This window comes from Lolium perenne, chromosome 2 (assembly GCF_019359855.2).
Source record: "Lolium perenne isolate Kyuss_39 chromosome 2, Kyuss_2.0, whole genome shotgun sequence".
NCBI lineage: Eukaryota > Viridiplantae > Streptophyta > Magnoliopsida > Poales > Poaceae > Lolium > Lolium perenne.
Window position 1 is genome coordinate 265224164 of NC_067245.2, and position 19116 is coordinate 265243279.

General features: G+C 45.9%; 1 protein-coding gene across 1 annotated transcript; it reads left to right on the forward strand.

Annotated features, from left to right (window-relative positions):
• The first annotated feature begins 10612 nt into the window (after nucleotides 1-10612).
• Nucleotides 10613-12145, forward strand: LOC127335852 (expansin-B15-like). The gene is made up of 4 exons (XM_051362587.2): nucleotides 10613-10832; nucleotides 10941-11053; nucleotides 11145-11335; nucleotides 11557-12145. Exons 1-4 carry the CDS (start codon nucleotides 10676-10678, stop codon nucleotides 11879-11881), a joined length of 786 nt encoding a protein of 261 aa, XP_051218547.1. The 5' UTR covers nucleotides 10613-10675; the 3' UTR covers nucleotides 11882-12145.
• The last annotated feature ends 6971 nt before the right edge of the window (nucleotides 12146-19116 follow it).

Genomic DNA, 19116 nt, shown 5'->3' on the forward strand with positions numbered 1-19116 from the left:
TGCTGAAACTGCTTTAAATGAGCACAGAGCTGCACAGGCTGATCGTGAGCAGGGGATCCTCAAGCGTCTGAAATCACAAAGTCGACGCACTCAAAGTAATATTATTGATTTCTTCTATTTTTGTGCTACCCGATGTTTCTTGTTTTTGACCAACGTTTTGTTTCATGTGGCAGACCAAACAAACCAAGAGTTTGACCTGGAGAACCCCGACAATGATCCTCTCCTTGACGCACTTTCTTATCTTGAGCTTCATGGAGCCGAAATTCGTGAAGGCGTGGCGAATGCTAATGCGGGACTGTCGGCGCTGTTCCCCTACTTCTTCCCGAAGAAAGAAGAGCCCCCGACTTTCCTTACCCTTGCCAAAAGCTTTAATTCATCAGATGACCTTGGACTGAAGATGCGCCAAGAAAACATGAAAATTGCTGTCGAGAGTACTGTTGCCTTGGTCGCTGACAGCCAACAATCTGTTGATTGGATGAAGGTTGGCGACACCAATCAAATAGAGCAATCAAGATGGAGATCACTGATTAAGGCAGCCAAGCCAAACACGAAGAAGATCTTGGCCTATCTCGGGATCAAACCAGCCTCGACTCCTAGCTCATCAAGGCCGGAGGTCTAGTTGCATGCCTCTTTGTTTTTCTTTCTCTGTTTCGTTTGCTCTTGTCGCCAAAGTAGTTATTTGGCGACACGTACTTTATTAGCTCCACTGTAAGGCCTTTGTAATTATTCTGAAAGATTAATGAAAACTCGGTCTTTCCTTGGTGATTGATGTTGTTTTGTTTCATTAAATTTCAGTTGGTATTTGATAACTATACTCCATCCTCCGCTCCTTCCAATGTTTCGCCTTCTTCCTCTCGCTCAAGAAGAACTCTTGCTGATGTCACACCTGTCGAAGATTCCTTGCCGCGAGAATTGGATGAACTTCGGCAACAACTTCAGTATGCAAAGAAGCAAACACTTGTGATGATGGAGAAATCTCGTAAGTCATCCGAAGCCGAAAAAATTGCACTTCAGCAAGCTTGCGAGGCCATGGCTGCTAAGGAAATCGCTGCTTCCGAGGCTGAAAAGGCGACTACTCGAGAAAATTTCATGCTCGAGTTAATGAGTGAAGCCAGTGCGGATATGTCGGGTACGCTTGTTTCATCCTCCAATATCTTCCGTTTTCATGCTATGTTTCTTGAAGTTTTCTGCTTCGTTGCTTTAATAGGTTCCTTTGCTGATGCTGTTGCCGAAGAAGAGAGGGTAAATACTAGGACGAACTTCCTTGTGAACCTTTCCCTTGACCATGGTTCTCTGTTTTGGGCTACCCCAGAGAGGACCCGCCAGATTGTCAGATTTCAGGATCGCGTCTCTCAAACTCGCGACTTCCTTAACTTCTGTACCAAGACCCTGTCTATGGTTTACAACTCCATGTTTCCTCGGAACGTTCAACCAAAAACTCTTCCCGAATTAATGGAGAAATTCAAGGATGCCCACAGGATCCATGATTTTGTCAGAGCTCAACTTGTAGCTGGCGCTAGATTTGCCCTTATCATGCTTCAGATTTGCCACTCGAAGCTTGACCTGACCCAAGTTGTTGCAAAGGTTCATGAGAAGGTAAGGCGCCGAAGAATTGGTATCGACCGAATTAACACGAAGGTTTCGCCTATAGCTGAAGAAATGATTGAAGACCTTCTTCGGATGGATGCCGACTTTTTTGCAGATGGTCATTATGCTGATTTTCTTGGCGCTGCTCCTGAAGAAAATAGGATTACCCTTGATGATATATGGAATCATGACTGATTATTTTTCTCGGGTAGATAACTTCTTCTTTGTAACCCACTATTGTGATTTGTATTGTGAAACAATCATCATATTTCTATATTTGTCTAGCCCCCGAGTGTTGTGGTGGCTATTTTTTGTATTTGTGTATTGCGAGGTTTTGAACCAAGGCATTTATTCAATATGCAGTGTTAGCGAGAATCGGCCCCCGAACTTTTTTGTTAAGTACTATTTCCTCTCTTTATTTATTCGCGAGGTATTTTAATACCAAGGCGAGGCTTTTCTTTTTTCGAAGAGCTATATTGGAATTCGTCGTGTCCGAAACTTTGATCGTGTCGATGAAGAAAAAGCATACTGATACTATCTTTATTATATTGCAGCACCGCGAGCCCGCCTCATTAAAAACCTTTCCCGGCCCCACTCGGTGCCCCGAAAAAGGAAAAGAGTGCGTCTGAAAACTCGCGGGCGTTTCAGTACATTGAGGTTTTACAAGGACTATTTTTCAGTTCTAGGCGTAGAACCGCCTGAGTTGCGCCACGTTCCAGGGGTTTTGCTCCTCCACCCCTGTCTTCTTGTCCTTTATCCTGTATGCTCCTCCTCCGATTACTTCCGTGACAATGTAAGGGCCAAGCCATGGTGACTCGAGTTTTTCATGACTTTTTTGCGTGAGCCGAAGAACTAGGTCTCCCACCTGAAAAGATCTTGGCCGCAAACGTCGACTGTGGTAATTCTTCAAGTCCTGTTGGTATTTGGTTACCCTTGATAGTACTTCATCTCGAGCTTCGTCGAGTGCGTCGACGTCGTCTTCCAACGCTATCTTAGAAGTTTCTTCATTATACTCTGTAACTCTGGGGGAGTCGTGCTTTATTTCTATTGGCAGTACTGCCTCTGCTCCATGGACCAGGAAAAACGGGGTCTCCTGTGTCGCCGTATTTGGTGTTGTTCGGATGCTCCACAACACACTTGGTAGTTCTTCTGGCCAGGTATGTCGAGCTTTTTCTAGTGGTCCTAGCAGGCGTTTCTTGATGCCATTGCAAATGATGCCATTGGCTTTCTCGACTTGCCCATTGGTTTGAGGATGTGCAACTGACGCAAAGTGCAATTTGATACCCACTTCTTTGCAATAATCTTTGAATTCATGGGATGTGAAGTTACTGCCATTGTCTGTAACGATGCTGTGGGGCACTCCAAATCTGAAGACGAGGCCTTTTATGAATTTTACTGCGGATGCTCCATCGGGTGAATTTATCGGCTTCGCTTCTATCCACTTTGTAAATTTGTCGACAGCTACTAGCATATACTCCTTTCCTCCTGGCCAGGATTTGTGTAGCTTGCCCACCATATCAAGTCCCCATTGGGCAAAGGGCCACGACAATGGTATTGGTGTTAGTTCTGCTGCTGGAGAGTGAGGTTTTGCGGCAAACCTTTGACACGCGTCGCATGTTCTTACTATTTCCTTGGCGTCCTCGATTGCTGTCAACCAGTAGAATCCTGCCCGAAAAACCTTGGCTGCGATAGCTCGACTACTTGCGTGGTGGCCACATATTCCTTCGTGAACATCCTTCAAAATTATTCTTCCTTCTTCGGGTGTGACACACCTTTGCAGGACGCCTGAAATACTTCGTTTGTACAATTTTCCTTTGATCACTGTGAAAGCTTTGGAGCGTCGAATTACTCGCCTTGCCTCAACTGGATCATCGGGTATTTCTTTCCTGAGGATGTATGATATATACGTCTGCATCCATGGTATCTGTATCATCATGATCAGGTCCTGATCTTCTTCTTCTTCTTCTTGCTTCTCCTTAGTAGCCCCCGAGGGTTTCTTCTCCTTCTTTTTTGATTTTGTCGATTTAGTAGATCTCTCTGTTATCTCTTCCCAAAATACGCCTGGCGGAACTTCAAGGCATTGCGACCCGATGTTTGCAAGAACGTCGGCTTCGTCGTTGCTCAATCTGCTAATATGATTTACTTCGCATCCATCAAACAACTTCTCGAGCTCGTTGTACACCTCCTTGTATGCCATCATGCTGTCATTGACTGCGTCACATTGGTTCATAACTTGCTGAGCCACTAATTGTGAGTCGCCAAAGATTTTTAGTCGAGTTGCACCGCAAGCTTTCGCCATCTTCATCCCGTGTATGAGAGCTTCATATTCTGCTTCGTTATTGGATGCGTTAGGGAACGTCATTCGAAGGACATATTTTAACTTGTCGCCTTCAGGTGATATGAGTACTACTCCTGCGCCAGCTCCTTCAAGTCTTTTGGACCCATCAAAGTTCATGGTCCATGTTCTCGACAAGTCTGGGGGTCCTGTGTTTTGCAGCTCCATCCACTCTGCAATGAAGTCTGGCAGAACTTGCTACTTGATTGCTTTTCTTTTTTCATACGTGATGTCCCGAGGAGAAAGTTCTATTCCCCAAAGGGAGACACGACCCGTAGCTTCTGGATTGTTTAGTATATTTGACAAGGGAGCTTCATTGACCACTATGATCGGATGTGCCGAAAAATAGTGTCGCAATTTTCGTGCTGCTGTGAACACTCCATATGCTAGCTTTTGGTACTGAGGGTACCTTTGTTTTGAGGGCGATAAAACTTCGCTGACGAAGTATACTGGCCTCTGCACTCCATGGATTTTTCCTTCTTCTTCTCTTTCTACAACTAGCACCGTGCTAACCACCTGGGGTGTGGCTGCAATATACAGCAGGAGAGGTTCCTTTTCCTTCGGCGCCACCAAAATTGGTGGTGTCGAAATTGTGCGCTTCAAATCCTCGAAAGCTCTGTCGGCCTCTTCGTTCCACTGAAATTTATCTCCTTGTTTTATCAGAGCGTAAAATGGTAACGCTTTTTCTCCCAGCCTGGCGACGAATCTGCTCAAGGCTGCGACTCGCCCAGTTAGCTGCTGTATTTCTTTCAACTTTGTTGGTTTTCTCATTGTTACTATAGCTTGTATTTTGTCGGGATTTGCTTCAATTCCTCTTGCCGAAACTAGAAACCCCAGAAGTTCTCCTGCTGGGACGCCGAAGGAACACTTTGTCGGGTTCAGCTTGAGGCAGAATTTGTCGAGGTTGTCAAAAGTTTCCTTGAGATCCTCGATCAGCGTTGCCCCCCTTTTTTGACGTTATGACGACATCATCGATGTATACTTGCACATTTTTCCCAATCTGTGTCGCCAAACATTTCTGCATCATCCTCTGATATGTTGCTCCCGCATTTTTTAGACCAAAGGGCATTGTTCTGTAGCAAAACACGCCGTATGGTGTAATAAACGCGGTCTTTACTTCATCTTCTTCTTTTAATCTGATCTGATTATAACCAGAATATGCGTCCAGGAAGGAAAGACGTTCGCACCCAGCCGTGGAATCGATAATTTGATCGATCCTTGGGAGGGGAAAGTGATCCTTTGGACAATGTTTATTGAGACACGTAAAGTCGACGCACATGCGAAGGACTGTCGTGTGTTTCTTCGGCACCATCACTGGGTTAGCTACCCATGTGGCTTCTGTAGATATTTCTTTGATAAAACCAGCATCCTTGAGCCGATTTATTTCTAATAACATAGATTTGCGGTTTGGTTCCGAAAAACGCCGCAAGGGTTGTTTGATTGGTCTCGCGAGAGGATCTAAGTTGAGGTGGTGCTCGGCAAGTTCCCTGGGTACTCCTGGCATGTCAGCTGGACACCATGCGAAGATTTTCCAGTGCTCACGGAGGAACTTGACGAGCGCGCTTTCCTATGCGGTATCCATATTTGTTGCAATGGACATCGTCTTTTTTGGGTCTGTCGGGTGAATCTGCACCTCCTTAGAATTTTTCTCGGTATTGAAAGTTGATTCTTTATTTGGCCTTCCAACGTCTGGCAGCACGTCGTAGTCAGTCATACTTTTTGACGCCAAATACTCAGCTTGCATCCCGAAAGTCTCTGATAGTCGATGAAAATCCTTGTCGCACTTATCGGCTAGGGCGAAGCTTCCTTTGACTGTGATTGGTCCCTTTGGTCCAGGCAATCTCCACAGCAGGTATGTATAGTGTGGCACCGCCATAAATCTAGCATATGCTGGTCGTCCCAACAAAGCGTGGTACTGCGACGGAAAGTCCACGACTTCAAATTCCAGCTTCTCAATTCTATAATTCTCTCGGGTTCCAAACTGAACGTCGAGATTGATCTTCCCCAATGGATAATTTGGCTTCTCCGGTGTGATACCGTGGAACCGTGTGTCTGTTGGCTTCAAGTTCGCTAAAGATATGTTCATCTTCCTCAATGTGTCTGCATACATGAGGTTTAAGCTGCTGCCGCCGTCTATGAACACTCGAGAGACATCAAATCCCGCAATGACTGCTGGCAAGATAAGTGCTGACTGCCCTGGTCGAGGGACTTGTTGCGGATGATCTGCTATGGTAAAACCAATATCTTGCCCTGACCAATTAAGATACTCGACAGTTGGTGGCGGCATTTTTTCTGCCATAAACACCTGTCGTGTGATTACTTTTTGAGCTCTATTTGACGGCCTTGCCTTCTGAATCATCGACACCACTCCGTGAGAGTTGGGATCAACATAAGGTGGTGGTGGGGGTGCTGCCGCTATTCTGAGCTGATGTCGATTGTCCTCTGTAATCGCGGGAGGAGGTGGTAAGTGAATCTCGCTCCTAGGTTCTCGAGGATTTCTCTGTGCTGCCCGAGCGTTAGCGTGCTCTGCATACCTGAACATTGCCTGGAAATTTCGACAGTCTTTCTGCAAGTGCCCTGACTGTCTTTTACCGTTATTGTCGATGAAAAAGTGCATCTGACACGGCCCATTCATCATGTCTTCAGGGGACACGAAGGGCCTTGGGAACCTAGGCCCGGCCCGCTATTTTACCTGTTGTTGCGAGAGTCATCCCTGTTATCACCTCGTTGTTCGCTGCTTCTCTGGTAATCATCTCTGTTGTTTCCTCCTGTGTTTGCTCGAAAACCTGCCGAAATTTGCCTTGGAGCGTCATAATTCTGGTACTGCCGAGGAAATCGTCGCCTCGGTTGATAGTTTCGACCACGGTCCTCCTCTGGCGACCTATGCCGTTTGTTGTAGACAACGTCTTCTCCATCTGCCCATTTGTTTGCTATCTCCATTAACGCAGATACTGTTTTTGGATTGGTCCTTCCCAAGTCCTCGACAAAATCTCCACGCCTGATTCCTGCGACAAACGCATCTATTGCTCTCTCGTCAGATATATTTTCTGCCGAGTTTTTGATGATATTCCACCTTTGAATGTACTTTCTCATTGGCTCATCTGGCTTTTGTCGACATGCTCTTAACTCCTCTAACGACGCAGGTTTTTTGCACGTAGATCTGAAGTTCTTGACGAACACGTCCTCGAAACTTTCCCAGCTGTCAATAGATCCTGGAGTGAGTTTCTTTATCCAAGATCGTGCGGCTCCACTCAAATGCACCTGGATGCTTTGCATAGCTGTTGCCCTGGTTCCTCCTGTGAGCTTCACTGTCTCAAGATAATCAACTAGCCAATCCTCTGGATCTTGAAGGCCGTCGAACTTCTTGAAGTTGTCGGGTAACTTGAATCCTGAGGGGACTCGAGTTTTTCGGACTCTCCTCGTGAAGCATGGCAAGCCGCACATATCTTCGTCGTTAAGCTCTGGAGATTGCCGATGATCCCTTCTGCTTTGCCACGCACTATCGACCCTTGTTTGTGCTGTCGTGTCTCTTGCTCCGCTTGGTCCTTCAGGGGCTGCCGCCGTTGCTGCTGCAGGTCGTGGACTATTTTGCCTTGCCGCTCCTTCGGGAGGCGTTGATACAAACGCTGTCCCCATAGCTCCAACCCCTGCTATCGCCATATTGTATAGTGTTTCCCTTGGGTCACCTGGAGGTGGTTTAGATGCAAGGATGAAGGCTTGTGTCGCCATATACCCAGCTTCTGGTGTTTTGGGGATAATGTTCCCTCTTGTATCTATCGACATAAAGGACATGTCGAGGTTTTGAACCAAGTGCTCTCTTTCAGCTTCGGGTATGTGTTGTAACCTTGACCTTCCTCTGTTCCTAGCCTCCCTGTGGCTATCACCCGAAGTTCTAGATTGTCGACTTAGATCTGCCCTTCTTCTGCTGGATGCAGAAGCTGCCTCTTTTCTTCTGTTTAACTCGGCTGTCTGTTTTTCCAATTCTCTGGCAGCTCGTGCGAGTCTATATTGATATGCTTGTAATTCCTCTGGTGTGGCTGTGGTAGCCATTGGTTCTGTACCATTCATAGCTCTCGTGGCTCTGTCCCACGCTGTTTGTGAAAGTTGAACTCTGTCTCGCGGCTCTGGTCCGACGTATTTGTTGCCCAGGCCTTGTCGCAGATTGGAGGGATCGACGTATGGATTTCCCAGATCGTCGAAAGCCTCAGATGTTTCCTCTTGATCCTCGATTGCATAAATCTGATGATATTTTGTATTCAGATCTATGTTGGGTTTGGTGACATCGTCGTTGAGATTGATGAAGACCTTGCCCACTGTGATAGATTTGTCGATGAAGTCGTAACTATCGACAGCGCTTGAGCCATCGCTTATATATGAGTCCGCAGATGACTCAAACGACATGTCGTTGAAGATCTTGGCGAGTTTCTCTTTTGTTCTGGTGCTGACGTAGCGTGTCGACGAAGTTTCTTCTTCTCCTGACTCGGTTGACGATGTATAGCTTGAAAAATCGGAATCAACCGCCAACGATCCCGACGAAATCGGAATTTCGACACGATACGATCCTTCTTTCTCGACGCGAAAGCGAAAACTTCCGAACGTCATCTCCATAGGCTCCGGCAGGTACGCATATGCATCCAAACGGGAGGGTGGGTGAGGAACAAAATCGACAAGACCAGCAGCGATCTGTTTACCTCGATCCATTGTGTTGCTTGCGGTTGATGATGTCGAAGATCTTGAACGTGCCATCGAGATCAAATCCTTACGCCTCTAATTCCCACAGACGGCGCCAATTGACAAGGTATCAACTTGTCAATGCCTATGGATTATAGGCTAGGGTTTAGTTGAAAGTAGAGGGCAAGTAGATCTCGAAGGTTTCAGCCGAAAAGTACTCGACGATTATGGAGACTAGGATTTGTAACAATGATTTGATGATCTCTTCGTCCCTCGACTCCCCCTTTATATAGGAGGCGGAGCCGAGGGTTTCGTTTTGTACAAGTTACAGAGTTCGGGCCGGTTTCTAACTCATCCCGCCAGATTACAAATAACACTTCCTATTACAACTCTAACTTTCCTTTATATATCTTGGGCTTCCGAATCTTCTTATTCCTCGGGTATTGGGCCTTCAGTAAACATCGGGTACTATCTTTGGCAGGCCCATTTGGGACGCCTATGTCAGCGGCCGCTAGCTACGGTGGTTGCAGGAAACCCTAGGGATCGTTTTGTATTTCTCGATCTTTTACAATTTTATCTACAAATTTAGGATACTCATTTTATCGCTGTTTGTCTTTTAGTTTCCATGTGTGTTGCTTCATGTAACTTGATTTTCAATAAATAAAATATGTGGTTGCTCTGAAAAAAATGGTGCCCAGCCTTGTAACCTCTGGATTTATATATAAAAAAGAAAATATACCGTAGGGGCTTCCCCTACGGTTTCATGATCAAAAAAAAAATGGTGCCCCAACCTTGATATCTGAGAACACCGCGGTAGGCATGAAAGAGATATTACGAAAAAATTGAGCGTTGTTTTCTTTACAAATATCCCAAAGAGGAGAGCATGATAAGAGATTCCAAAGATTTGCGTCTCACACCATGGATGTTGACGAAAGCCTTCACCGAGTCCAAAATTGGCCAAAGAGTTGTATCAATCGATAATATCCCAAGCCAATGAAGGATCATGTTCCAAATTCTCGACACAGATCGACATTTGAACATGGGATGGGCTGCGATCTTGGTTTCTCTTTTTTATAATTCACATAGCACAAAATCTGAAAAACCTCGGCTCTGAAGATCGGCGGCGGTCCATACCCGGTTCGGAAGGAGGAGCCAAGCAAAGAATTTGCATTAGGCAGCGGAGGGGGCCCAATTTTTCCACACCGCCGTAGGCATAGTGGGGAAAAAATTAAGCCCTCAAATCAGGCCCTATACGTCGCCGCCGCCGAGTAGGTTAGATTCGGTGAATTCCAAGCAATGCCATCCCGAGTGCCCTCCAAACGACGCATGTCTGTTCCATAGGTCAACAAACTCGAAGATGTGGTGTAGAGAAATACCTGTGGTGGTGTAGATATATTGTGATCCAAAAATCCTCACGGAGCGCCTTCTTGACCTTGAAGTCATTTCTCTTGTAGGTTGCAAAAATGGAGGGGGGGATGTTTTTGGGCTTGCACCCTTGCAGCCAAGGTGCGTGCCAAAAATTTGCAAAGTTTCCGTCTCTGAGATATATATGATAATTTCTTTTATGAGGTAACTTCTACTATGGCTTCCAGACGATTGTTCTGGCGCTACTTAGCTATACTAGATCTAATTAACAATCAATGCATAATTTCAAGAGAAATTGAATTTATAAATTTGTTAAGAACCAAGGAAATGCCAATTTGCTATGCATGCATGGTGCCATGGTCCCGATTGTATTAAGGTTAGGACAAGTGAAGTACACACAAAGGATTGCCCTATATCTACCAAGTATTGTACTGCTAGCAAGCTAGGAGTACGTAAATATATGCAGCTAATTACACTTGAGATGGACATAGCATGTTTGACCCTAGCCATGTGGCATATGCATGGCACAATCCAACGGAGGCACCGAGATCTGTCCGCATGCATGCAGGATGCTCACGGAGTCGCAGGCGACCGTTTTGCTCCCTATAAATAGAGCAACCTTCCACCCACATAGCTCACACCATTCCACATCCACTTGTCTCTCTTCCCAACCATTGCAAAGCCCCAGATAGATTGAGATTCCTAGCAACGGTAGCTATGGCTTCCAGTTTCCAGATCCTGTCCTTCACCGCCATAGCTATTCTCGCGTCGCTCATCCACCCTTGCTCGTCCACCGAGTTTCACCGCAAGCTCGCCAGCTGGTCCACCGCCGGCGCTACATGGTACGGCGCCGCTACTGGCGCCGGAAGTGATGGTACGTATATATTTAGCTAATCATCATGTCACATAAATCCGTGTGTTATGGTTAACTTCAGTCAGTGATGACACAGTAGTACCCATGATAATTCGTATACGTGTACAGGTGGTGCATGCGGGTACAAGGGTGCCGTCTATACGGCGCCGTTCTCATCTATGATCGCCGCCGGCGGCCCTTCCCTGTACAAGTCTGGCATGGGATGTGGCTCTTGCTACCAGGTACTTTGAACATATTATGGTATGCATGCTAAGTTGCTAACACAAGTGTATACCGTGTCGTTTCATGACATTTTGGCTGTGTATTATGTAGGTGAAGTGCTCCGGTAACGCCGCCTGCTCTAGCAACCCCGTGACGGTGGTGATCACGGACGAGTGCCCCGGCGGCCCTTGCCTGAACGAGCCGCACTTCGACCTCAGCGGGACGGCGTTCGGTGCCATGGCGAAGGCTGGCCAGGCCGACCAGCTGCGCGGCGCCGGCGTCCTCCAAATCCAGTTCACCCGGTACGCATTTACGCATGAATGAATGCGCGTTGCTAGGCACACACTCGCCGCGCGCCGCTCGAAACGGCCAGGGCACTACATGCCACATGCGCCCCACCGCTCACGCACCTTCGGGAGTACATCCGATATACTGTATATACTTTCTTACCTTTGTCGCCACAGACCATGCATGGTGCAAACGATCGAGCTGTCCTTTAATTCCCTGTGTGCACGTGTTGCAGAGTGCAGTGCAACTGGGCTGGAGCGAAGCTGACCTTCGTCGTGGACGCCGGCTCGAACCCGAACTACTTCGCCGTGCTCGTCCAGTACCAGAACGGCGACGGCGACCTCTCGGCCGTCGAGCTCATGCAGAGCGGAGCCGGGGCGGCGTGGACCCCGATGCAGCACTCCTGGGGCGCTGTCTGGAAGTTCAACGCCGGGTCAGCCCTGCAGGCGCCGCTCTCGCTCCGCCTGACCTCAAGCTCTGGCAACAAGCTCGTCGCCAGCAACGTCATCCCCGCCGGGTGGAAGGCCGGCGCCACGTACCAGTCGGCCGTTAACTACTAATCAAATATGCTATGTGCGCATATGTATGTGTTGGTTGCCCGCATAGGATCGTGCAACATGTAACCAAATACTGTATATGTGTGTGGGTAGTTCGTTGTGGTAGCGCAGTACTACTACTACGAACTGAAATAAGGGGAAGATGCCGATGAGGAGGAGGCGCAGATATGTACGGGTATAGTTCTCCCCTATTGGCCGTTTAGTCAATGTTTGTGTGGACGTGTAAAACAGGTATGTAATATCAGTACCTAATACGTGCTATAATATAAAGTGTACTGTATTTCCTAAGGCTTGTCTGATGCTGTATACGTTCAGTGCTTTGATGACAATAGTCGCCTTTGCCGAAACTAGTCATCTTCTTTCGACAATCATAGATCACCAACGCTCTAGTATCTCTATACTCTATGGGTTGAGTAAAGCCTAAACCACCTCCATAGAATCACAATCATGATGTGAAGAGCTTTTAAATTAGATTAGAAAACAAGCTTGGATGGGTTGAACCGTGCAACAATCTTTTTTTTAGGCCAGAACCATGCAACAATCAAGTTGTATGGGTTTGTATGAGCAATTATGTCAGGTTGGGCCGATGAAAGTCTAACTGTCTAAGTGATGCATGCATGTGCAGGCTTGCTAAATACTACCCACAGAAAAAATATGGAGGAGGTAATTTTTATGCCTGTTGGTAGCCAACATTATACTCTCTGCTCTCCTAGTTTTTGCTGTTATGCATGTGAAGATTTTGCTTTGTTACTTAAGTTCGCGGTGAGGATTATTTGAGGTGCAAGAAGGAGATTGTTTTCTGCTAGATACTACAACATTTAGTACTGTAATATTCAATGCAATTCAGTTGTCTTTGCTCTATCAAGAGGGGTCTATTGCAGAGTTGAAGCTCCATTGCATGTTGAGGTTCCTTTATCCGACCGTTGTTCTACAGAGACAGTTTTGATCATGTCATTGATTTTTCATTAACCTTTAAGTCGACAATTTTTGGTGTACATGATGCGCTTCGTACCAGATGCTCTTGCATAAGTATTTTTGCCGAGGTTTGTGTTGCTTGTAGCACTTTCATATTCCATGAGATGAGTTCTTCACAATGTTATGTGTACCAAGATGTTGCACTACGAGCTATGCACTCGCTTAGGCACCACAGGAGATATGATGACTTATGTCATTTGATGATTGAACAGATAGTTTCAGTTTTCTTTGAGGTCAGTGGCACAGACTTAGACTTTTATTGGGTTTTATTGAAGATCCAGATTCGTTTGTCTGCTTTGTTGATAGTTGTGTTATTTTCTGGACGACCCAAGATTGATTTGCTCAATTTTGACTTCATGAGAAGTTTATAAGTCCAATGGACATTTCAGGGCACAAGGTTTACTTGTGATGACTTTAGTTGAGGAGTTGAATTCTATCTATGACTGGTGCAAGGGATTTCGGCTCAAGGTGGAGATTGTTGAATATGATCCGAAATCTATTTACCTGTTGTACTATGAAAGGAGTCCTAAAGGACTACGGTGTGCCAACCGTGCTAGACGTAGCACATCTACAACTCTATTTCGTCAAGAAAGAGAATTGTTTGCCCCTATATATAGTCCCAGGTATTCATAGAATAGATGAGAGAGTTTCTCCATATTGATAGCACGTAGAGGGTCTGTCCTCTCGTGTATTGTAATACTCCTCCAATTATAGTGAGAGAGCCGCTGTGCGTTTCGTGGTTTTCCCGTTTGGGTTTTCCACGTAAAAATCCATATTCTTGTTCTTCGTTTGATCTACTTTTATTTACGCGATTTTGTAACAGTTTGTATGAGCAATTATGTAGGTTGGGCCGATGAAAGTCTAACTGTCTAAGTGATGCATGTGCAGGCTTGCTAAATAGCAAGAGAAGGCTATCTAGCCCAAGATGCCAGAAAAGAAGCCACGTAGGCTAAAAAAGGGAATTCCAATTCTCCTTCGTCCAACTTATGCCCCCTAAGGTCTTTTAAAGATGAGAATCGAGCTTTAATTTTTTTTACATGTAATACGTGTCTCATTTATAGAATAAATATCAAGTTACAAGCCACCTAAACACTAAACACTCACCTGACAAAACTGAAAAGATAGGAGAACCCTAACTTTTGCCAAAAGGAACCTCAGCCAAAAAAGTAAATTATAATCTTGACCGAAGAAATCCTTGAGAAAAACACGAACGCATGTCACTCGCTAGCTTTAAATTAGAAGCTTATCATTTGGCACACTTCTTTATTTTCAGTAGTGTTGGACGTCAAATTTGGCTCCTACAACCCCTAATGGTCTTCGTATTTCAAACAATATTTTAGATCAATAAAGTCTTATGTTAACTTAAGAACACTTATGGCCGTTAAGATAATGTAAATGCACCAATAACATACCTATTTGATCAAATCCCACATTTTCACCTTTCAGAAATGTCCTTGCACTTAAAAATAATTCATGTATTTCCAGCTCATTGAGGTGCATTCGTCGGGCTCTAGGTCCAGGGCCTCACTACGAGGCACGTGGCATAGAGAAATTGCACCTTCCTAATGGAGGATCTAGGATTGGAGCAAGACGCGGGCCAAAAACTAAACGCGGAAAAACTACTAGAAAAAACTCTTATAAAGGCATAATTCTTTTGGTACGATCGCAAAGATGAACAATATATCTTTAAATCCATTGTCAACGACCCAAGAACGCACAAAAGAGATGACTAAAAAATAGAAATAGTAGTATGGGGATACAAAATATAGTTCCAAATCGATTCACCCGAGTCTCCCAAGATGTGACCAAATTAATGGTTTAGTTCACCCGAGTCTTGCATGACTTCATCAACACTAGAAGAATCAACACCTTCAAAACAACAACAAAATATTTTGTAAGAAAATGCATAGACATAATTGAAATAGTCAATCATTGATACAAATACAAGAGCTTACCAAAACGAAGAGGTAAAATTCCTCTACTAGATTTATATGCTTCAGAACTATATAAAATGTCATCATCATTGATAGAGCGAAACCAATGCCAACTCAATAAGGAGATATCTCGTTCAATATAGCAACCATGTTATAATTCATCCAATCATCATTCCTTTTATTCCTCAACTCGGCGTTGATAATGTTCATAACTGAGAAAGCTCTCTCCACTGCGCTCGTTCAACCGGTAAAATCATTGCCAACTCAATAAGGAGACATACCAAAGGAAAAAAAACGTGTGTCTACCAGTATGAACCATTTTCACAGCAAGATTACCAGTGTCATGACAACTCATAAAATCTAAATCACATCCTACATCAGAATGAATGTCTCAAGTTGGTTTCTAAGGACAAAGGAAATCTCAAACATGGAGAATTCATCAACATACATCGCAGCAAGCTCAATAAGTTTGTCTTCATCAAAATTAGCAAATGAGTTCTTTGGATCAAGACAAGCAATGCACCTCAAAAACTGAGTAGACTTTTCAGAAAAGTGATTATTCATCTCAACAATAACTTGATCATGCACATTATTTCATATCTAAAGCGGTGATAGTAAGTTACCATGGTACTTCCCCGACCCCTTGAGCAACCTCGAGCGACTATTGTGTCATCCATATTTGGCATGCACTACAATGTTATATTTGATGCAGAAGTAATTTGTCTCTTTCAAAAAATTAATCCCAACCATTTTACCTGACACCTTGAAGCTTTTCCAATGTTACGCCAATCAAACTCACAACACGAACAATATTCTGATCTTTCTTTTGCAAACAATGTGACAACTCATTAGTCTTGATGATACAAGCACGAAGGCCAAGGTGAAGCCCAATTTCAGGACTCCACCAAGCTAGTTATCTTATTTATTGTATTTTATAATATGGTCATATGTGGGCCAATTAGGGATTTTATTGAGTTGAGTCATTTTGGTTTGGGCCTGTCCAAACCAAGGTAGAGAGGCCCACTAGGGGCTGGCCGGCCACCCCCTCATATAAGGGTGGGTGCAGCTAGGATTAGGGTTAGAACCAGTTTGAGTTAAGAATAGACGCTATCGCGTGTGTGCTTGGTGAAGCATCCCTCCGGGGACGGCGCCGCCGTTTATCTATTATAGTTGTTGCGGAGGTTCTTGTGTTCATCAAGGATTGCCGTGCTTTGGTCTTGAGGCGTGGTGATCTCCATCATGTTGCTTGCTGGATTTATCCCCTACTTCAGGTTGCGTTCCACGCATAATTGGAGGTATCTATCTACCCGGGTTCTCGCTGTGAAAGATCGGGCAACACCGTAGGAGGATCTGCTGGGATCCCCTCATCATGTGGTATCAGATTTCTAGGTTGCTCACGGCGAGGTTTTGTTGATCGATCTCATCGGATCGGTTTGCATCGGAGGAGTTTGGCTCGAGGTTGAAGAAGGTTGAGGTGGAGGAAGTTTGGTGCTGTTGGGGCGCAGATTTTCCATCGTCTAGGGCAGTTTTTGCTGGCAGAATCCCGAATTTCGAGGTTTGGAATCGGGAAGAAGATGAAGTTTCGGACATCATCCGGTGCCAGGCTCGGCCAACCGGCCCTACGACTGGCCCACCCGGCCCTAGGCCCGGCCAGATCGGCCCTACCATCGGCCGGCCCGACCAAAACTGGCCTGCACGCCGGTGCCAACCGGGGCGATGTACTGAGAGCTCCGCCCATCCATCCGGTCTCAGGCCCAATCAACCCAGCTGCTAGACCGGACCAACCGGCCCCAGGCCCGGTCCAACCGGCTGCTAGGCCGGACCGGCCGAACCATCCGATTCCCAGGTCGGTGCAACCAGTTCTCAGACCGGCGGTTTAGCAGTCTTCCACGACGGATTTTCCAGGCGATGTTTTGGGCATGCTGTGTTCTCTTCAGAAGATACCAGTGTTATTTTCAATGATTATCTTGACATCCGGAAGGGAGTACAGCGTCACGCATCCAAACTTCATTGGTATTTACACCATTACGCGATAGTTGAGGAGTATGAAGATTAGGAAAAGCACATGGAACTGGGTTTCAATCGATGTCGCATATACAATGTGAAGTTCGGTGGGTATGATGCATATGTTCTTGCTCACCGGCGTGTGGACGAGGAGTTAGACAATTGTTGGTGTTATGCGGTTGAACGAGGAGAATTTTCTTGTATTTGGGAGGACTTCAAGACTTTTCTTCGTGATGGTTTCGTGTTACCATATATGGAGGCAATTGAGCAGCCGTCCGGCGTTGTGCGTGCAATAGAGGAAGTTGGGAAGTGCATAGTTCCTATTCAGGAGGTTGGCCCAGTAACGACATTCACTAAGGGCGAGGTGATATCTTCAGAGGAGAATGAACCTGGCTCTGATACCATGGGCACTACTATGAGTGTTGAGGAGGATGTACCATTGTGCGGGCTAAATATGGAACTCAAGAAGATACACAGTGATGCTTGCAAGATAGTTGACAAGGTTCAGCGGTGGAGTTTGTTTCGGACTCAGTGCATTATAAAGGGCAAGGCTTGCAAGTTGATGATTGATGGTGGTAGCTGTACTAATGGCATAAGCAAGACGATGGTGGCAGTATTGGGGTTGTCTACATGACGTCTTCCTAAACCTAAACATCTTGAGTGGTTGAATAGCTGTGGTATGCTGAAGATTACTCATAAGGTGCATGTGCCATTTAAAGTTGATGATTATGTTGATGAGATAGAGTGCGATGTGTTGCCATTGGAGGTGTGTGGATTGCTACTTGGGCGTCCTTGGCAGTATGATCGTAATGTGACACATGCTGGGAGAGCAAATACATATTCTTTTATCGATGATGGCAAACAACGGACTTTGAAACCTATGGGTGATAATCATATCAAGTCCGATGTGGAGTTAGTGGTGCATAAGGAGAGGTTGCACAAGCCTAAAGTGCAGCATGAGGTGCATGATGTTCCAAGCATTGATGTTGGTGATGTTTCAGCCATGCCTGTAGATGACAAGCCAGTTCTTATTCGTGACAAGTTGGATGAAGCTAATCCTATTGTTGATGAAGATGTGGCAGCATGTGCTACAGTTCCAGTTTGTGTTGATGCCAGTATACAGAGTGATGATGCCTCGGGGACTTCTTCTTCTGCGTTCTTTGCAGGAGAGGAGGCATCTTCGTCCTCTTCATCATCATCTGCAGCCGGAGTCGAAGCGCCGCCTTGATCCTTTGAGCTTGTCCAAGTATACTAACTTCCGGATTCGGCAGGTCTAGCTTCCGCCTCACGTTCCTGAAGAAGCTCCGCTTCAAGGGATTCGTCTGCTGGAAGAACTGCCTTATCATAAAATTCGTTATGGCGAATCCTCTGGGCAATGCGCGTGTCATATCCGGTAACTAAATCCAGAAGGGCGCTGACGTCTGCACTCGGAGGAACACCAGAAGTCGCTTGTTCAAGATCCATCTCCGGATGGTGTGCTAAGCACATGGCCAAGGACATGGCCGCAGCGCCCCGTGCTGAGGAAGCTTGCAGATCCACCACCAACTCCGGGAGCACATCCATCCTCTCAATTAGCCCGCGCACATCACAGGTTCGGCTATCCTTGATATTGAGGTTGTGGCATATTTTCCTGGAAGCGGAGATGAGGTCCTTGCAGTCTTCCCCGGCAAGCTGGAGCAGATCGTCGCGAGGGAACTGGCTCCGACGGTCTTCATTATACCCAAGCGGATCTGGAGGATGCAAATTTGTTAAGAATAAGTAAAATCAAGCACAACGCATGCTCTATTATATGAGCTTGGAGGACATACCCATGAAGTCAGAGTTCAGCAGGTCCCAGCAACTTTCCGCTGTCTCCATGTATTTCCGGAGTCCCCCTAGCTCCTTCTGCTGCGCCTGAATGGTTTCACTGTCTGCTCTCCTCTTGAGCTGGAATTCGCCTTCCTTCCGGATAAGTTCCGATTTCTTCACAGCAAGCGATTTTTCCGCGTCGGCAAGCCTCGCCTCAAGAGTTTTATGTGAAGCACGCAGGGTCTCCAGCTCGGAGGAGGCAGCAGCAAGGGATGAGGATGCACCTGCTAAAGAGATATGTAAACATAAAGTCAGAATGCGGAACACAACTTGTAGGCCAAAAAGAGCATCGGAAACCAACCTTGAGCTTCCGATAGCTGCTTCTTCAGATCCGCATTCTCCTCTTTGAAGTTTTGAATCTTTTCCGCCTGGCTGAGGGTGACGCGGCGCTGAAGAGCAATATTATTATGCAATTCATAATGCAAAGCCTGCTGTTCCTGTAAAAACCAGCCAGTGCAGGAGTAAATTCCACATCTT